General features: G+C 41.3%; 1 protein-coding gene across 2 annotated transcripts in view; it reads right to left on the reverse strand.

The window, feature by feature from the left end:
* Positions 1 to 406: 406 nt before the first annotated feature.
* LOC128698297 (F-box only protein 30) overlaps positions 407 to 19,876 on the reverse strand; it is a 56,978-nt gene continuing 37,508 nt past the window's right edge. For both annotated transcript variants that reach the window (XM_070104430.1, XM_070104431.1), the window contains exons 5-12: positions 15,613 to 15,830; positions 15,032 to 15,289; positions 9,964 to 10,110; positions 5,792 to 5,870; positions 4,487 to 4,706; positions 3,440 to 3,575; positions 2,288 to 2,388; positions 407 to 688 (exon numbers count right to left, since the gene is read on the reverse strand). In XM_070104430.1, coding sequence (XP_069960531.1) covers positions 604 to 688; positions 2,288 to 2,388; positions 3,440 to 3,575; positions 4,487 to 4,706; positions 5,792 to 5,870; positions 9,964 to 10,110; positions 15,032 to 15,289; positions 15,613 to 15,830 — 1,244 coding nt within the window. In that variant the 3' untranslated portion in view covers positions 407 to 603. The remainder of the gene's footprint in view (positions 689 to 2,287; positions 2,389 to 3,439; positions 3,576 to 4,486; positions 4,707 to 5,791; positions 5,871 to 9,963; positions 10,111 to 15,031; positions 15,290 to 15,612; positions 15,831 to 19,876) is intronic.

A 19,876-nucleotide genomic window follows, 5' to 3' on the forward strand; every position in this document is an offset into this window, starting at 1 on the left:
TTGAGTTAGGAGAGTCACATGACAATGCATTTCCTTAATAAATGGCCTGATCGGGGTCTACGTGTCCTTTTACTTACACTGTGTCGCCACAGCCGCACCATTTCCACCGCCTACGTCACTGACAAAATATACTGTGTTAATCTGTCTTTATAAAAATATTCACAGTTTTGTAGATAAACTCCTTAATTTACAATGTAAACATTGTTATTAAAGCTATCACAGTTACCATCAAGAATACTTTAAATAAAGAATACTTTAAATAAAGAATACTTTAAATAAAGAATACTTTAAATAAAGAATATTTTAAATAAAGAATACTTTAAATAAAGAATATTTTAAATAAAGAATACTTTAAATAAAGAATACTTTAAATAAAGAATACTTTAAATAAAGAATACTTTAAATAAAGAATACTTTAAATAAAGAATACTTTAAATAAAGAATACTTTAAATAAAGAATACTTTAAATAAAGAATACTTTAAATAAAGAATACTTTAAATAAATAATACTTTAAATAAAGAATACTTTAAATAAAGAATACTTTAAATAAAGAATACTCTCATCAAAGAATACTTTGATCAAAGAATACTCTGACTGCTTTGTCAGACTTGACAATTTCTAAAGTTGCCTTGAATGGTCCCATCTTTTCTTGGCTGGACATAAGCAAACTTCTTCTCTGATATATGCCTGAAAAAAAAAAAATAGTGTGTTATACATTTTATATATATGTTTATATTTTACTAATAAACAAGTCACCAAAAAAATGGGGTGAAGGCAAACTGGTTAGCCGGACTCGAGTCCTGGAGGTGGGAAGTAGAGTGGCTGTACTCTGGAGGATGGGTGAGGGTGTTACAGTCTTGGAGGTGGGAAGTAGAGTGGCTGTACTCTGGAGGATGGGTGAGGGTGTTACAGTCTTGGAGGTGGGAAGTAGAGTGCCTGTACTCTGGAGGATGGGTGAGGGTGTTACAGTCTTGGAGGTGGGAAGTAGAGTGCCTGTACTCTGGAGGATGGGTGAGGGTGTTACAGTCTTGGAGGTGGGAAGTAGAGTACCTATACTCTGGAGGATGGGTGAGGGTGTTACAGTCTTGGAGGTGGGAAGTAGAGTACCTGTACTCTGGAGGATGGGTGAGGGTGTTACAGTCTTGGAGGTGGGAAGTAGAGTGCCTGTACTCTGGAGGATGGGTGAGGGTGTTACAGTCTTGGAGGTGGGAAGTAGAGTACCTATACTCTGGAGGATGGGTGGGGATGCTACACCACAGCATGGTGGCTAGTGTTGCAGGATGGTAATTTGAGCACATCCAGACTTCAGATTAGAATCCTACTCACTCCTTGACTAAAACAACCCACAAACAACAATAACTTTCTCAAAAACAAAATTTTCATAATTTTTCACCCTCTCCAAAGGGATATTATTGTATAAATCTTTTAGGAAACTAACAAGTTGATAAATGTGACACCTGTGTAACTCTTGGGTATCTTTCCTGTAGAAATGTTTTGCTGATTGGTGGTTTCATCAGTCCAGACTGAGGGACTGATTACCTCAAACTACATCTCATCTTCCACTGTTATTCTCTGTATTGGACTTATGAACCCTCCAATGGGGTGCTGAATTTGAGGATCTGCCATGTATGGGCTGCAATGCTTAGAATAGGCCAGTAGCTCTGCTGCAGTGCTTAGAATGGGCCAATAAGCATACTGCAGTGCTTAGAATGGGCCAGTATGCATGATGCAGTGCTTAAAATGGGCTAGTATGTATGAGGCAGTGCTTAGAATGGGCCAGTATGCATGCTGCAGTACTTAGAATGGGCCAGTATGCATGATGCAGTGCTTAGAATGGGCCAGTATGCATGATGCAGTGCATAAAATGGGCTAGTATGTATGAGGCAGTGCTTAGAATGGGCCAGTATGCATGCTGCAGTGCTTAGAATGGGCCAGTACACATGCTGCAGTGCTTAGAATAAACCAATAGCCATGCTGAAGTGCTCAGAATGGGCCAGTAGCATGTTGCAGTGCCTAGTATGGGCCAATAGGCCTACTGCAGTGCTCCATTCTTATGTAATTACGTTAAAAGTTCATCACACACCTATTGTGTTTACAATAGTGTCGGTAACACAGGAAGGCTCTGTGTATACAACACCTCTTTTCAGTGTTCCATGTTTTCATGGGTTTCAAACCGAGCCATTGTTCATTGTGTTCCACCTGCTGGCAATTTTTGCTGGGGAACATGAAAAGAAGTGTACATGTGTGGCCTTCCTGTACACCTTAGTATCCAGGAAGTAAACTCACCGGTTGTTAAAGGGACAGTCTCGCAGGTGGTTCGCCATGTGTGTTGAGTCCTTTAATCCCCAGTAATTAACATGCTCGAATGACTTGCTAAAGAAACGACGCTGTAAAGTAAAAAAAAAAAATCATTGTAACCTCCATAGATTTTACATGCATTATTTCTTTAATATAAAAGCTAAATAAAAATTCCCATTATCTACAGTCGTTTGAAATAGCAATGTATGCACCTAGCTTACTAACATTTCCCTTCTAACTCTTTCATGCTGTTGAAGGCCTCTTGAAACTTCCTCAGGTCAAACCTTATAACAGTAGAACCCCCGTATCCATGGATTTGGTTTCTATGGTTTACTGTGGCCCAAAAAATACCCTTAATTTTGCTGAATATTTTATTTATTTTATTATCACACTGGCCGATTCCCACCAAGGCAGGGTGGCCCGAAAAAGAAAAACTTTCACCATCATTCACTCCATCACTGTCTTGCCAGAAGGGTGCTTTACACTACAGTTTTTAAACTGCAACCAAAAATGCACCAAAATGCACAAGCAGTGATGGTGACAGTTCTTCAAAGCCTCAGAGAAGCTGTGAGGTGCTTCCTATATGTGAAAAAGTGCTAATTCTCAACTTATATTGAGTAATTTATCAATTAAACTTTATTATAGAGGTGTATGTAAACAATAAACAACTTACATATAGGGTTTGCTACTATCCAGGGTTTTGGGTATCTACAGTATGTCTTGGAATGTATCCCCCCAGGGATACATTCTTATCTCCATCTAGCTGTGATTCTTGATGTGGACATTTGCCTTCCTTCCTTCTCTCCATCTAGCTATCATTCTCAATGTGTATAATCACCTTCCTTCCTTCTCTCCATCTAGCTATCATTCTCAATGTGTATAATCACCTTCCTTCCTTCTCTCCATCTAGCTATCATTCTCAATGTGTATAATCACCTTCCTTCCTTCTCTCCATCTAGCTATCATTCTCAATGTGTATAATCACCTTCCTTCCTTCTCTCCATCTAGCTATCATTCTCAATGTGTATAATCACCTTCCTTCCTTCTCTCTATCTAGCTGTCGTTCTCAATATATACACTCATCTTCCTTCCTTCCTTCTCTCTATCTAGCTGTTGTTCTCAATATATATACGTACTCACCTTCCTTCCTTCTCTCCATCTAGCTCTGTCGTTCTCAATATAGCGCACCCACTCAATAATAACAAGTCCTCGTTCACTCAGTAACGAGAGACAAATATCTCTCATGAGGCGACAAGTTAGAGATAGGTTGTTGAGGCTGGAAGCAAGTAGAAAAAAGTAATTAATACAATTCAATCTCAACTCCAGTAATCACATGATTGAAGGTTAAGACATGTGCAACAATTGGGTATCTTTATTGATGAAATGTTTCACCTACACAATATGCTTCTTCAATCAAATACAGAAGAAGCAGATGCAGTGGTGAAACAAAGATAATGTAATCAGTCCATCAACCTTGGAGAAAAAGCATTTGAGGTGGTCAGTCCCTCAGCCTGGAGAAGATTTCAGCTCCACGAAGTTGAACTAACTGACCACCTCAAAGTTGATGGACTGATTACATCATCCTCACTTCACTACTACACCCGCTGTCTCTTCTCCATGGGAAAGTGGAACAGAATTCTTCCTCCATAAGTCATGCGTGTCATAAGAGGCGTCTAAAATGCCAGAAGCAAAGTGCTTAGTAACCTCTTCTCCTGTATATATTACTAAATTTAAAAGGAGAAATTTTCATTTTTCCTTTTCAGCCGCCCCGCCTCGGTGTGATACAGTCAGTTTGTTGAGAGGAGATCATCATCCAAGCATATCTATCTATCTATCTATCTATCTATCTCTCTCTCTCTCTCTCTCTCACTCTCTCTCTCTCTCTCTCTCTCTCTCTCTCTCTCTCTCTCTCTCTCTCTCTCTATCTCTCTCTCTTTATCTCTATCTCACTTTCTATCTCTCTCTCTCTCTCTCTCTCTCTCTCTCTCTCTCTCTCTCTCTCACACACACACACACACACACACACACACACACACACACACACACACACACAAAAACACAAAAACACACAAACACACACCAATTCAAGACTAGCCTCCTCACTCAAGCAGATTGCCACCCTTAAGCTCCTCTTATATAAAACCATGAACAAAATTCACAAGAGAGGTAACAGCTTCACTAACTCACCTGAAGCCATCTAAGTAACTGGCAATATTCTGCAGAACTTCGATGGGTAAATATGTCAGGTTGATGCTGGAGGCGTAATATTGCTCCTCAGTCTTACGCACACCACTTCTGCGATGTTCCGGGATGGAGCGCATCGCTTTCTGCACCGATGACAACCGCATCTGGCTTAATGCACCGCCAGTTTTTTCAACGCTCGGTGAACGTGATCTTGGCACTCCACCTAACCATATAAAAAATTGTATTAATGTTGGTAGAATTACCGACAATATGTTAAAGACCACAAGTGCAACTGCTTGACAAAGCTCCTGGAGAGTGAAACGTTGCCACAATAAAATGTTGCATTTGTTGCAACTGTGTTCTTTTACTTAACATACAAAAAATATATATAATAGACACCAGAGAGCAAAATATATCTTCATTACTTAGACTGGAATATTATCATATAATTAAGCTAAAATTATGATTTTTTTAAAGTTGGGAATACAAGTGCTCCTCGATTTATGATGCTTTCTTCGACTTACAATATGTCAACTTTACAATGGTGCGGCAGAAATTACTTTGGAGATGAGACTTAAGATAATTACCCAGCATAAAGGCAGCAAGTCCCTAACTTGTCATTCATTTTTTTACTTTTCAATACTGGTATTTATGACATGCATGACTTATGGAAGAAGTAATTTATTTACTTATTCAGTGACTAGTTATTCATTGGGTTTGTCAAAACATAACCCCATAGTAAGTCAAGGACCACCTTTTTTTGTACTGCATTAAAAAAAGAGTGAAGAGTTAATGGAGGATACACAACCTTTAGACACCCAAAATTAATGAGAAAAAAAACAAAAAATGTGATGGTTGGAATGCAGTGTTGACACATAAGCAGCACATGACACTGTGTACCATTCCTCACCTGTACACTGTATGACATGTATGGGTTTAATACTTGTTTTTAAATATAATAATAATGGGAGCAAGGGGATAGTAACCCCCCTTCTCTTGTATAAATCACTAATTGTCACCCTGCATCAGTGGAAGACAGCAGACGTGTTAAAAATACTATTACTACTACTACTACTACCACTAATAATAATAATAATAATAGGCTGTTTATCAATGGCACAACACCAGTGGAAGGTATTCCGTGTCACACATTACTGATAAATTCAAATTGTTTAACACAATACATCAACGGCAGTGATATTGCTGCGTGTGGGCCCCATGCAGTCCCTGGGCAACAGGTTGTGTATCTCTGGTGTATAAAACAAATGCTACAAAGGTAACTGAGAGGAAATACAAGAGCATACCCACCACACGAGGCTGGTTCATACTCCAGTTTGGGTCGTACACCGAACGCATTAAGAGTGTGACAGTAGACCACGTCACCATCCTGTATATAGGCAGAGTACTGTATCAAGTATTAGGTAAGTGACATCTACAGAAAACTCTTTTATAAAGTTCCTTTATACAGTGGACCCCGCCTAACGATATTATCTTAATCCAGAAGTCTGTTCGAGTGCCGTTATAGACCGAATTTGTTCCCATAAAGAATATTGTGAATTAGATTAGTCCATTTCAGACCCCCAAAAATACACCTACAAAAGCACTTACAAAAATACACTTACATAATTGGTCGAGGTGGGAGCTCATTGTTAGGCGGGGCTCCACTGTATACGGTAAACCACTAGTATGCAGTTCATCTTGGGCAGACTAATCCTAATGCTTAAAGATTACTTAATACAGTGGACCCCCGCCTTACGAACACATCGCGTTATGTTAAATTCGCCATACGAAGCATTTGAACGCAAAAATTTTGCCTCACCTCACAATAAAAAACTCGCCTTATGTGATTCATCCGGGACGCGTCCCACGTGTGGCCTCAGCGCCAGTGTTTACAAGTCAGCCAGTGCGGTCGCATTTACACATACGGATGAAAATCACCCTGACACAGCTACTGCAAGCCGTGTTGGCAACCTGTGCAATGACAATGTTATGGCCCATTTTAGGAAAGTCTTAAAGGAACGGGAGGTACAGAGCTCTATGGACAGATTTCTTGTGCGACAGAGGTCCAGTGACTCTCAAGCTGGTCCTAGTGGCATTAAAAGAAGAAGGGAAGTAACTCCGGAAAAGGACTTGCTACCTCAAGTCCTAATGGAAGGGGATTCCCCTTCTAAACAATAACTTCCACACTCTCCCCTCCTCCCATCCCATCAGTCATCACCAGATCTTCAATAAAGGTAAGCGTCATGTGTTCTATTCTTAGTAGAGTAGTAATTGTGCATGTCTTCTTCAGTTTGTGTGTATTAAAACTAATGGTAGGTAAGACACATAGGCAACAGTTGGGCAACTTTATTCCAAAACGTTTCGCCTACACAGTAGGCTTCTTCAGTCGAATACAGAAAGTAGGCAGGAACAGTAGAGATGTGAAGACGATGTAATCAGTCCATCACCCTTGAAGTCGTAGAATTTGAGGTTGTCAGTCCCTCAGCCTGGAGAAGTTCAGTTCCATAGTCAGGAACTATCTGAAGATCAAGCGACAGTGCGGAGACTTAAATACTGTCGGAAGGAGAGGTGCAGAGTAGTAGTAGTAGTAGTGAGAATGTAGCCACTGAGAGGTCATGTCCCCCTCAGATTCAACAATTCTCACTTGAAAAGTTTGTCCAAGGTGTCTTACCTACCAACCTGTCGGTATTGTATACCATTTTGATGTTCATTAAAATTAATATTTCATGTGGTAAAAATTTTTTTTTTTTCATATTTTGGGGCGTCAGGAACGGATTAATTTGATTTCCATTATTTCTTATGGGGAAAATTAATTTGGCTAACGATAATTTCGGCTTTCGATGAGCTCTCAGGAATGGATTAATATCGTAAGGCGGGGGTCCACTGTATTTATACACAAAATATGAAGTTGGGTTTCTTAAGCAATTATCTACTATTATACACTCAATAATTTTTTTCTAATTATATTTTTGCTACCTAGTTTTTCATAATACATAATTAAAATTGACCACTCTATAACTTGTGTCTAAATTGAAGTATAATGTATAAGCATTAACCCTTTGGGGGTCGACAGGTCCTCTCAGAGACTTGTTCTCAGGGTCGCCCAAATTTCAAAAAAAAAAAAAAATTATTTTTTCTTGTGAAAAGACAGAGAATCTTTTCCCGATCATAATGACACCAAAAGTATGAAATTTGATGGAAAATTTACAGAATTATGCTCTCGCGAAGTTAGTGGTCTCGACGATGTTTACGCATCGGCGATTTTGCCCACTTTGAGCCCTATTTTCGGCCAATTTCAGTGTACTAGTCAACAAAAATCATAATTATTTCACTAAAACTCCATTTTTTCTACCGAATGAGTACAAGAAATCACCCATTTACCGATTTCAACTATCCAATAAAGTGGTCAGAATTTAGCAATTTTGCCAATTTCACACAAATTTCAAAAGATGCCAATTTCCAAATAGGGTCCAGAATAAACAAGAAAGACATTCCTGGCACTAAAATAACAAGTTCTCTGTTCGTTAGTCACATCCCCAGGCCTCTCTTATATTTCTTTGGCTTTCCACTGTGAATTTTTATTCTCACAAAAAAAATAAGATTTATTGTTATCCAGACTACTGCATTAGTGTAGAAATGGTATAAATAATATCAGCACACTTGTGAAAGAATATTAGACTCACCAGTTGACGTGTATTGGACGCTTGGCATGATTTGTTTACTTTTGAACTTTGGTAAAAATTGAACATTTCTGCTACTTTGAGCTCAATTTCAAGGTACTTTTCATTGTAAAACCAGTCAAAATCATCTCAATTTCTGTAATATGTCTTCCATTCTATAAAATGAGACCAAGAAAACTAGAATACAACAATAAATACCATACGAAAATACAGTGCAAATTCGCTGTTTTAATCCAAAAACACGGTCAAAGTTTTTATTTTCTCATTACGCACTGTGTGCTGCAGGATTTTTTTTATATTGCGCACACTGACCACATAGACCCATTCTTACATATGTAGGCCTACCAGCTTTCTCTCACTAGATTTGAGGGCGCTAGAATTTAGGCGTACTAGTACGTCAAAAACCCTGGATCGTAAGACGTACTATACACAAATAACCCACACATAAAAGAGAGAAGCTTACAACGACGTTTCGGTCCGACTTGGACCATTTAAACCATACCCCGGCTGGTATTGAACCCGCGATCAGAGAGTCTCAAAACTCCAGACCGACAAGATGAAATTAAGACACATGCGCAACACGGGTGTTGCGCATGTGTCTTAATTTCATCTTGTTGGTATTATATACCATTCTTGTACTACTACTACTACTACTACTACCACCACCTCTTCCTGCCTATATATAGCCGTCCTGCCCCACTTCTGGTTAGTGTGACTTTGTAAATGGTCCAAGTCGGACCGAAACATCGTCGTAAGCTTCTCTCTTTTATGTACGGGTTATTTGTGTATCGTTCCAGTCACGGTATTGTGCCTTTTTTTGTTATTTAAGACGTACTAGTACGTCCGAAACCCCCAAAGGGTTAATATTAATCTGCCTGAAATACTTGGGCATGTTAGTGGCTTTGTACTTAACAATATTTTATGACATGTAAACTACAGTTTGCATACATCACAAAGACATAAACATTTATTTTTTTTTATTTAGTGAATGAATGAATGGTACAATTTTAAAAGTACAGTAGTCCCTCCATATCCACGAGGGATACCTTCCAAGACCTGCCGGGGATACCTGAAACCGTGGTTACTAGCAAATCCTAAATATGTCATTTTTCACTGGCATATATACCTATCACAAAGTTTAATTGATAAATTATGCACAATAAGTGGAGAATTATCACTTTCTCACTGATGGGAAGCACTTTATGTCTTCTCTGAGTCTTTGAAGAACTGCCACCATCACTACTTTTGTGCTCTGGGGCCGTTATTAAGCAAAATTAATGGTTATTTTTGGGACACAGTAAACAGTGGATAACTGAAACAGCAGATACTGAATCCATGGATACGGTGGTTCTACTGTATGATTTATTATTTTAAGTTGATTCAATGACCTTCAGTTTTATGGAGTGATTGAACAGAGACTAAATAGAGGATAATGATGGTAAAGTATTTATCAATCAGTAAATATAGATACTTTTGTCTTCCTTGGTTCATTCATTTCTGATTTTTTATCACATCACCTGTTTCCCATCAAGGTATGGTGATCCAGAGAAGAAAACACATCCACCATCACTGATTCAAAAGCTCTCTTACAAGAAATATTTACTATCAAGGTAGGGTAATACAAAGAAGAAAACACATTCACCATCACTCATACAATAGCTGTCTTGCCGGAAGTACAAGGACATCACGGTCTTGATGACTCTCTTGACCTCCAATATTGGTACTGTACTTCCCACCTCCAGGACTCACATCCAGTAACCTCTTGTGATGTAGTAATAACAACCGATATATCTTACTAACCGTACGGCCTGGGTGAAGGCGCTTATATACATAAGGACAACCGAAAACATGCAGTGGACATCTGGAAATAAGCCAGCCATCTAGTCCTTCCTGTATCTCACTGTGGACGTTCTGATAATGGCTGCTAAACTCACTCCGACGTACTTCCTGGGGAAAAAATATACAGTAAGTCCTCGACTTACGAACATGTTGAGAATCTTCTGTATTGTATATAATATCATTATTATATCATTACTGTGTATAATATCATTATTATACACAATTCAGGAGGTTCCCAGTGTGTTTGTAAGTTGAGGACTTAATGTATGGAAGATTTAAAATTGAATTAATGACCACAAATGATTAATGACATACACAAATAACCTGGCCATAGGAGAGAGAGACTTATGACGATGTTTTACTCAAATTGGAACCATTAACAAGCAACAACTAATATCTCACATTATTATTACTGAAATGATAAGAGGACTACAAATGCTCCTTGCACTACTATGGTTTCACTTAAAATATTTCAACTTTACCATGGTGTAAAATCTTTTTCCCTATGTACTGTACAGTACTATACATTTATTGATAGGATCAACTTGCATTCTCTGTTTGTTGAAAGAAAGAACAACTTGTATTCATTTATCTACTTTTCAATACTGGTATTTAGTCAGTCACAATAGTTATGTACTTATTCAGTGACAGTAAGTGATTTATTTATGTATATTATGCAAAAATTGTGAACAAGTAATACAAGATGCAAAACAACATAGGGGGAGTTGAATGATAGTTCTAGGTCTTTCATGTTGCAATCAACACGTCATCAGGAGCTTGCAATGTTACAGAAAAGAGGAGGAAGTCCAAGCAAACAGGTTCAGAGGAGGAATGTTTGCTAAAGCAAAATATTAATTAATAATAATAATAATCCTAGGTAGTAGGTTGGTAGACAGCAACCACCCAGGGAGGTACTACCATCCTGTGGTAGTAGGTTGGTAGACAGCAACCACCCAGGGAGGTACTACCATCCTGTGGTAGTAGGTTGGTAGACAGCAACCACCCAGGGAGGTACTACCATCCTGTGGTAGTAGGTTGGTAGACAGCAACCACCCAGGGAGGTACTACCATCCTGTGGTAGTAGGTTGGTAGACAGCAACCACCCAGGGAGGTACTACCATCCTGTGGTAGTAGGTTGGTAGACAGCAACCACCCAGGGTGGTACTACCATCCTGTGGTAGTAGGTTGGTAGACAACAACCACCCAGGGAGGTACTACCATCCTGTGGTAGTAGGTTGGTAGACAGCAACCACCCAGGGAGGTACTACCATCCTGTGGTAGTAGGTTGGTAGACAGCAACCACCCAGGGTGGTACTACCATCCTGTGGTAGTAGGTTGGTAGACAGCAACCACCCAGGGAGGTACTACCATCCTGTGGTAGTAGGTTGGTAGACAGCAACCACCCAGGGAGGTACTACCATCCTGTGGTAGTAGGTTGGTAGACAGCAACCACCCAGGGTGGTACTACCATCCTGTAGTAGTAGGTTGGTAGACAGCAACCACCCAGGGAGGTACTACCATCCTGTGGTAGTAGGTTGGTAGACAGCAACCACCCAGGGAGGTACTACCATCCTGTGGTAGTAGGTTGGTAGACAGCAACCACCCAGGGTGGTACTACCATCCTGTGGTAGTAGGTTGGTAGACAGCAACCACCCAGGGAGGTACTACCATCCTGTGGTAGTAGGTTGGTAGACAGCAACCACCCAGGGAGGTACTACCATCCTGTGGTAGTAGGTTGGTAGACAGCAACCACCCAGGGTGGTACTACCATCCTGTGGTAGTAGGTTGGTAGACAGCAACCACCCAGGGAGGTACTACCATCCTGTGGTAGTAGGTTGGTAGACAGCAACCACCCAGGGTGGTACTACCATCCTGTGGTAGTAGGTTGGTAGACAGCAACCACCCAGGGAGGTACTACCATCCTGTGGTAGTAGGTTGGTAGACAGCAACCACCCAGGGAGGTACTACCATCCTGTGGTAGTAGGTTGGTAGACAGCAACCACCCAGGGTGGTACTACCATCCTGTGGTAGTAGGTTGGTAGACAGCAACCACCCAGGGAGGTACTACCATCCTGTGGTAGTAGGTTGGTAGACAGCAACCACCCAGGGAGGTACTACCATCCTGTGGTAGTAGGTTGGTAGACAGCAACCACCCAGGGTGGTACTACCATCCTGTGGTAGTAGGTTGGTAGACAGCAACCACCCAGGGAGGTACCACCATCCTGTGGTAGTAGGTTGGTAGACAGCAACCACCCAGGGAGGTACTACCATCCTGTGGTAGTAGGTTGGTAGACAGCAACCACCCAGGGTGGTACTACCATCCTGTGGTAGTAGGTTGGTAGACAGCAACCACCCAGGGAGGTACTACCATCCTGTGGTAGTAGGTTGGTAGACAGCAACCACCCAGGGAGGTACTACCATCCTGTGGTAGTAGGTTGGTAGACAACAACCACCCAGGGAGGTACTACCATCCTGTGGTAGTAGGTTGGTAGACAGCAACCACCCAGGGTGGTACTACCATCCTGTGGTAGTAGGTTGGTAGACAGCAACCACCCAGGGAGGTACTACCATCCTGTGGTAGTAGGTTGGTAGACAGCAACCACCCAGGGAGGTACTACCATCCTGTGGTAGTAGGTTGGTAGACAACAACCACCCAGGGAGGTACTACCATCCTGTGGTAGTAGGTTGGTAGACAGCAACCACCCAGGGTGGTACTACCATCCTGTGGTAGTAGGTTGGTAGACAGCAACCACCCAGGGAGGTACTACCATCCTGTGGTAGTAGGTTGGTAGACAGCAACCACCCAGGGAGGTACTACCATCCTGTGGTAGTAGGTTGGTAGACAGCAACCACCCAGGGAGGTACTACCATCCTGTGGTAGTAGGTTGGTAGACAGCAACCACCCAGGGAGGTACTACCATCCTGTGGTAGTAGGTTGGTAGACAGCAACCACCCAGGGAGGTACTACCATCCTGTGGTAGTAGGTTGGTAGACAGCAACCACCCAGGGAGGTACTACCATCCTGTGGTAGTAGGTTGGTAGACAGCAACCACCCAGGGTGGTACTACCATCCTGTGGTAGTAGGTTGGTAGACAGCAACCACCCAGGGAGGTACTACCATCCTGTGGTAGTAGGTTGGTAGACAGCAACCACCCAGGGAGGTACTACCATCCTGTGGTAGTAGGTTGGTAGACAGCAACCACCCAGGGAGGTACTACCATCCTGTGGTAGTAGGTTGGTAGACAGCAACCACCCAGGGAGGTACTACCATCCTGTGGTAGTAGGTTGGTAGACAGCAACCACCCAGGGAGGTACTACCATCCTGTGGTAGTAGGTTGGTAGACAGCAACCACCCAGGGAGGTACTACCATCCTGTGGTAGTAGGTTGGTAGACAGCAACCACCCAGGGAGGTACTACCATCCTGTGGTAGTAGGTTGGTAGACAGCAACCACCCAGGGAGGTACTACCATCCTGTGGTAGTAGGTTGGTAGACAGCAACCACCCAGGGAGGTACTACCATCCTGTGGTAGTAGGTTGGTAGACAACAACCACCCAGGGAGGTACTACCATCCTGTGGTAGTAGGTTGGTAGACAACAACCACCCAGGGAGGTACTACCATCCTGTGGTAGTAGGTTGGTAGACAACAACCACCCAGGGTGGTACTACCATCCTGTGGTAGTAGGTTGGTAGACAGCAACCACCCAGGGAGGTACTACCATCCTGTGGTAGTAGGTTGGTAGACAGCAACCACCCAGGGAGGTACTACCATCCTGTGGTAGTAGGTTGGTAGACAACAACCACCCAGGGAGGTACTACCATCCTGTGGTAGTAGGTTGGTAGACAGCAACCACCCAGGGAGGTACTACCATCCTGTGGTAGTAGGTTGGTAGACAGCAACCACCCAGGGAGGTACTACCATCCTGTGGTAGTAGGTTGGTAGACAACAACCACCCAGGGAGGTACTACCATCCTGTGGTAGTAGGTTGGTAGACAGCAACCACCCAGGGAGGTACTACCATCCTGTGGTAGTAGGTTGGTAGACAGCAACCACCCAGGGAGGTACTACCATCCTGTGGTAGTAGGTTGGTAGACAACAACCACCCAGGGAGGTACTACCATCCTGTGGTAGTAGGTTGGTAGACAGCAACCACCCAGGGAGGTACTACCATCCTGTGGTAGTAGGTTGGTAGACAGCAACCACCCAGGGAGGTACTACCATCCTGTGGTAGTAGGTTGGTAGACAGCAACCACCCAGGGAGGTACTACCATCCTGTGGTAGTAGGTTGGTAGACAGCAACCACCCAGGGAGGTACTACCATCCTGTGGTAGTAGGTTGGTAGACAGCAACCACCCAGGGAGGTACTACCATCCTGTGGTAGTAGGTTGGTAGACAGCAACCACCCAGGGAGGTACTACCATCCTGTGGTAGTAGGTTGGTAGACAGCAACCACCCAGGGAGGTACTACCGTCCTGTGGTAGTAGGTTGGTAGACAGCAACCACCCAGGGAGGTACTACCATCCTGTGGTAGTAGGATGGTAGACAGCAACCACCCAGGGAGGTACTACCATCCTGCCAAGTGAATGCAAAATGAAAGCCTGTAATTGTTTTACATGATGGTAGGATTGCTGGTGTCTTTTTTCTGTCTCATAAACATGCAAGATTTCAGGTATGTCTTGCTACTTCTACTTACACTTAGGTCACACTACACATGCATGTACAACTATATATATACACAACCCTCTGGGTTTTCTTCTATTTTTTTACCAGTTCTTGTTCTTGTTTATTTCCTCTTATCTCCATGGGAAAGTGGAACAGAATTTTTCCTCCACAAGCCATGCGTGTCGTAAGAGGCAACTAAAATGCCGGGAGCAAGGGGCTAGTAACCCCTTCTCCTGTATACATTACTGAAGTTAAAAAGAGAAACTTTTGCTTTTCTTTTTGGGGCACCCTGCTTCAGTGGGATACGGCCAATTTGTTGAAAGAATAATAATAATAATAATAATGTGAGGAGCACTATTGGTGGTACCTGCATACACTGGAAGGTAAACATGAGTCGAGGTTTGGTCTGGTGACGAGAGTAGTGCTTTAAGGTCAGTTCCATCGTCAGTCCCTTACAGGTTAGTGGTGCCGGGGGAGGAGTCTGGAACCTCGGCCGCTTCCCTATTGGTCGACCCTGCTCGTCCAGTATGAAGTTCATCTTATCTAAGGTGTTACCTTCTTCCTCCTCGTCCGATTCATCGTACCTCTTGTACGCAAATACTCCAAACGGGTTGCGTTTCCTAATCTGAAAAGCAATACAAATGGATTATGTTTACTAATGTGAAAGCTACTACAAATGGATTACATTTCATAATCTGAATAAACACTACAAATGGATTACATTTCCTAATCTAACCAGTTAGCTGAACTTGAGTCCTGGAGGTGGGAAATACAATGCCTACACTTTTAAGGAGGAGTTTCGGATACTGGCTGTTTGAAGTGACATCTAAACTGTGCACCTCTGGCATGACAGTGATAGTGTGAATGATGGTGAAAGTGTTTCTTTTTCAGGTCACCCAGCCTTGGTAGGAGATGGCCGGTGTGTTGAAACATAAAAAAAACACATACCTTCTCCACGCGTGGTTCCTCCACCCATCTGACCTCCCCGGGCTTCTTTACTGACAGTCGTTCTCGCCACACTTTACCCATCTTGAAGTCAGGCTCGTCAGGATCGTCGCGACAAAATATGCAGAGGTCTTTGAAGATGCCGTGCAGACAGCAGAGCGCAGAGATGTCATCTTTGTTTGCTGTGTTGGCTGCCTGCCCGGAGTTACGCTTTGTATCACCTAAAAAAAAATACATATCAACCAATGTTCCCTCGAATTTGTGCCATTTGTGAATGTTAACATGTGCCAGGATAACTCAAGAAAGCCAAGCAGTGTGGCTTATATCTGTTGTCCTGGATTAATAACCTAGGATAACTCAAGCCAAGCAGTGTGACATATCTGTTATCCTGGGCTATTAACCCAGCAGTGTGGCTTACATCCATTATCCTGGGTTAATACAGCAACAAATAACAATACACATAACATTAATTTGTGAGTGGTGAGCCAAGCCAAAAATAAAATTAAAATTATTCAGGACAACTCTTCAGTAAAAATAATGAATAATTGAAACCAGCTCATTTTTTTTGGTACCATGATAAAAAAATAAATTCATAAACATCTGACATCAAATCATCCTCTGAGATAATGAGATAGACTGGCAAAATGTTTTCACGTCACTCAGGATTCTTTGTCAATGCCACAGTTGGAAAAAACAGGAACCTGTAAAGATCTTAGCTTAGGCTCCAGGTCCAGGCAACCCAGGTTAACCCCTTGACTGTCGCGGCCGTATATATACGTCTTACGAGGTACCGTGTTTGACGTATATATACTCGTAAATTCTAGCGGCTTCAAATCAAGCAGGAGAAAGCTGGTAGGCCCACATGTGAGAGAATGGGTCTGTGTGGTCAGTGTGCACCATATAAAAAAAATCCTGGAGCACGCAGTGCATAATGAGAAAAAAAAACTCCGACCGTTTTTTTTAATTAAAATGCCGACTTTGTGGTCTATTTTCGTATAGTATTTATGGTTGCATTCTCGTTATCTTGGTCTCATTTGATAGAATGGAAAACATATTATAGAAATAGAGGTGATTTTGATTGATTTTACTATAAAAAGAACCTAGAAATGGAGCTCAAAGTAGGAGAAATGTTTGATTTTTGCCAATGTTCAAAAGTAAACAAATGATGCCATTGTCCAATAAATGTCCAACTAGCCATTCTAATATGCAGTCATGAATGGGTTGATGTTATTTATACAATTATTACAGTATTGCAGTAGTCTGCATAATAGTAAGTCTTCTATTTTTTGTTTGAATAAAAATTCAAAATAGAAAGCAAGAGTAATATCAGAGGGGCCTGGAGACATGACTGATGAACAAAGAAAATGTTATTTTAGAGCCAGGAATGTCTGCATTGTTCATTCTGGACCTTATTTTGAAATTGTCATATTTTTTAGTTTTCGTGAAATTGGCCAAATTGCAAATTTCTGACCACATTATTAGGTAGTTGAAATCGGTAAATGGGCAGTTTCTTGTACTCAATCGATAGAAAAAATGGAGTTCTAAAGAAATAGCTATGAGTTTGGGCGACTGGAAAAACGGAATTAGCCGAAAATAGGGCTCAAAGTGGGCGAAATCGCCGATTTGTAAACAGCGCCGAGGTCGCTAACTTCGCGAGAGCATAATTCTGTCAGTTTTCCATCAAATTTCGTTTTTTTGGTGTCATTACAATCGGAAAAAGATTCTCTATCATTTCATAAGAAAAAGTAATTTTTTTTTTTTTTTAAATTTTGCGACACCAGGAGACACCTCAAGATTGGGGGTTGCGACAGTCAAGGGGTTAATATGACACTCGCTTTAGAGTGTTTCACCAATACATACGGTGCTTTTTAATTACAGTATACAGTATTTGTTTATTATTATTTTCGATGTTTGGTTTACTCTTAAGATGATTTTCGAAAATTTAAAATTTTTATTATTTTTCCTTTTGCATCTTTTTTAGGCCTAGTGCTATTGTGCACATAATGACAGTGTGAACATGTTTTTAGGTTTATATATGCACTAGCAAATGAAAAAGAAGGCTATGATTCTCTTTAAGGTGATATTTGCTTAATGGCAGTAGTCTGCAACTTAACCCCTGCAAAACAAGTGGCTTTCTATATAGTAGTATGTCACTGATGTCAGCTATGGTCTGTATACCTTGTACATATACTTGTACAAATAAAGATTTTTTTTTTTTCAACAAGTCGGCCGTCTCCCACCGAGGCAGTGTGACCCAAAAAGAAAGAAAATCCCCAAAAAGAAAATACTTTCATCATCATTCAACACTTTCACCTCACTCACACATAATCACTGTTTTTGCAGAGGTGCTCAGGACACAACAGTTTAGAAGCATATACGTATGTATAAAGATACACAACATATCCCTCCAAACTGCTAATATCCCGAAACCCCTCCTTTAAAGTGCAGGCATTGTACTTCCCATTTAAAGGAATCAAGTCCGACTATATGAAAATAACCGGTTTCCCTGAATCCCTTCACTAAATATTACCCTGCTCACACTCCAACAGATCGTCAGGTCCCAAATACCATTCGTCTCCATTCATTCCTATAGAACACACTCATGCATGCCTGCTGGAACTCCAAGCCCCTCGCCCACAAAACCTCCCTTACCTCTTCCTTCCAACCTTTTCGAGGATGACCCCTACCCTGCCTTCCTTCTCCTACAGATTTAAATGCTCTCCATTTATTATTATTTATTTATTATTGTTATTATAATAATTATTATTATTATTATTATTACTTGGGACCTGACGATCTGTTGGAGTGTGAGCAGGGTAATATTTAGTGAAGGGATTCAGGGAAACCGGTTATTTTCATATAGTCAGACTTGAGTCCTGGAAATGGGAAGTACAATGCCTGCACTTTAAAGGAGGGGTTTGGGATACTGGCAGTTTGGAGGGATATGTTGTGTATCTTTATATGTGTATGCTTCTAAACTGTTGTATTCTGAGCACCTCTGCAAAAACAGTGATAATGTGTGAGTGTGGTGAAAGTGTTGAATGATGATGAAAGTATTTTCTTTTTGGGGATTTTCTTTCTTTTTTGGGTCACCCTGCCTCGGTGGGTCACCCTGCCTCGGTGGGTCACCCTGCCTCGGTGGGTCACCCTGCCTCGGTGGGTCACCCTGCCTCGGTGGGTCACCCTGCCTCGGTGGGTCACCCTGCCTCGGTGGGTCACCCTGCCTCGGTGGGTCACCCTGCCTCGGTGGGAGATGGCCGACTTGTTGAAAAAAAAAATTATTATTATTATTATTATTATTATTATTATTATTATTATATAGGTGAGAACATTGCTGGCTATAAGCTATTGTGGCTGGATTAATATCTCCTCAGGGTATAAATTGAATAAAATCTTTAATAACAAGTCAGTAATAATTATTTATTTAGGCTTTGAGTATTAGTTAAGTTTAATATCTATCATGCACCCCATGGTGTGGGCTGGTAGTCAAAAATATTACATGTTCTTGTAGAAATAGAGATCTTATGATTATTATTATAAAGTAAAAGGACACAAGTGCAACTAATGTGACATTTATTGTGGCAACGTTTCACTCTCCAGGAGCTTTATCAAGCTTGATAAAGCTCCTGGAGAGCGAAACGTTGCCACAATAAATGTCACATTAGTTGCACTTGTGTCCTTTTACTTTACATATTGTCGGTAATTCTACTAACTTTATTACACTATTATTATATTATTATTCTATACACAACTCAAAATGTTCATAAGTCAGAGACTTACTGTACTTTTATATCTGGAGCCTAAGTTAAGACATTTGTAATTTTTACATTTTTCTATTCAAAATTTATCTATGAAGAATCTCTAGCAATTTTGAGAAAGTTTTGCCAGCCATTGTTCCATTTATAGTGTTTTGTTATTAGAGAAACACAAAATTGGAGGTCTGGCTAGAGTACAATGTATAGACTTTTTTTAACACACTGGCCGTCTCCTGCCTCAGTAAGGTGACTCAAGAAACAAGGAAACACATTCACCATCATTCCTTCAATAACTGTTCTGTCAGAAACTCAAGAAACAAGGAAACACATTCACCATCATTCCTTCAATAACTGTTCTGTCAGAAACTCAAGAAACAAGGAAACACATTCACCATCATTCCTTCAATAACTGTTCTGTCAGAAACTCAAGAAACAAGGAAACACATTCACCATCATTCATTCAATAACTGTTCTGTCAGAAACTCAAGAAACAAGGAAACACATTCACCATC

Source organism: Cherax quadricarinatus, chromosome 92, assembly GCF_038502225.1.
Source record: "Cherax quadricarinatus isolate ZL_2023a chromosome 92, ASM3850222v1, whole genome shotgun sequence".
NCBI classification, from domain to species: Eukaryota; Metazoa; Arthropoda; class Malacostraca; order Decapoda; family Parastacidae; genus Cherax; species Cherax quadricarinatus.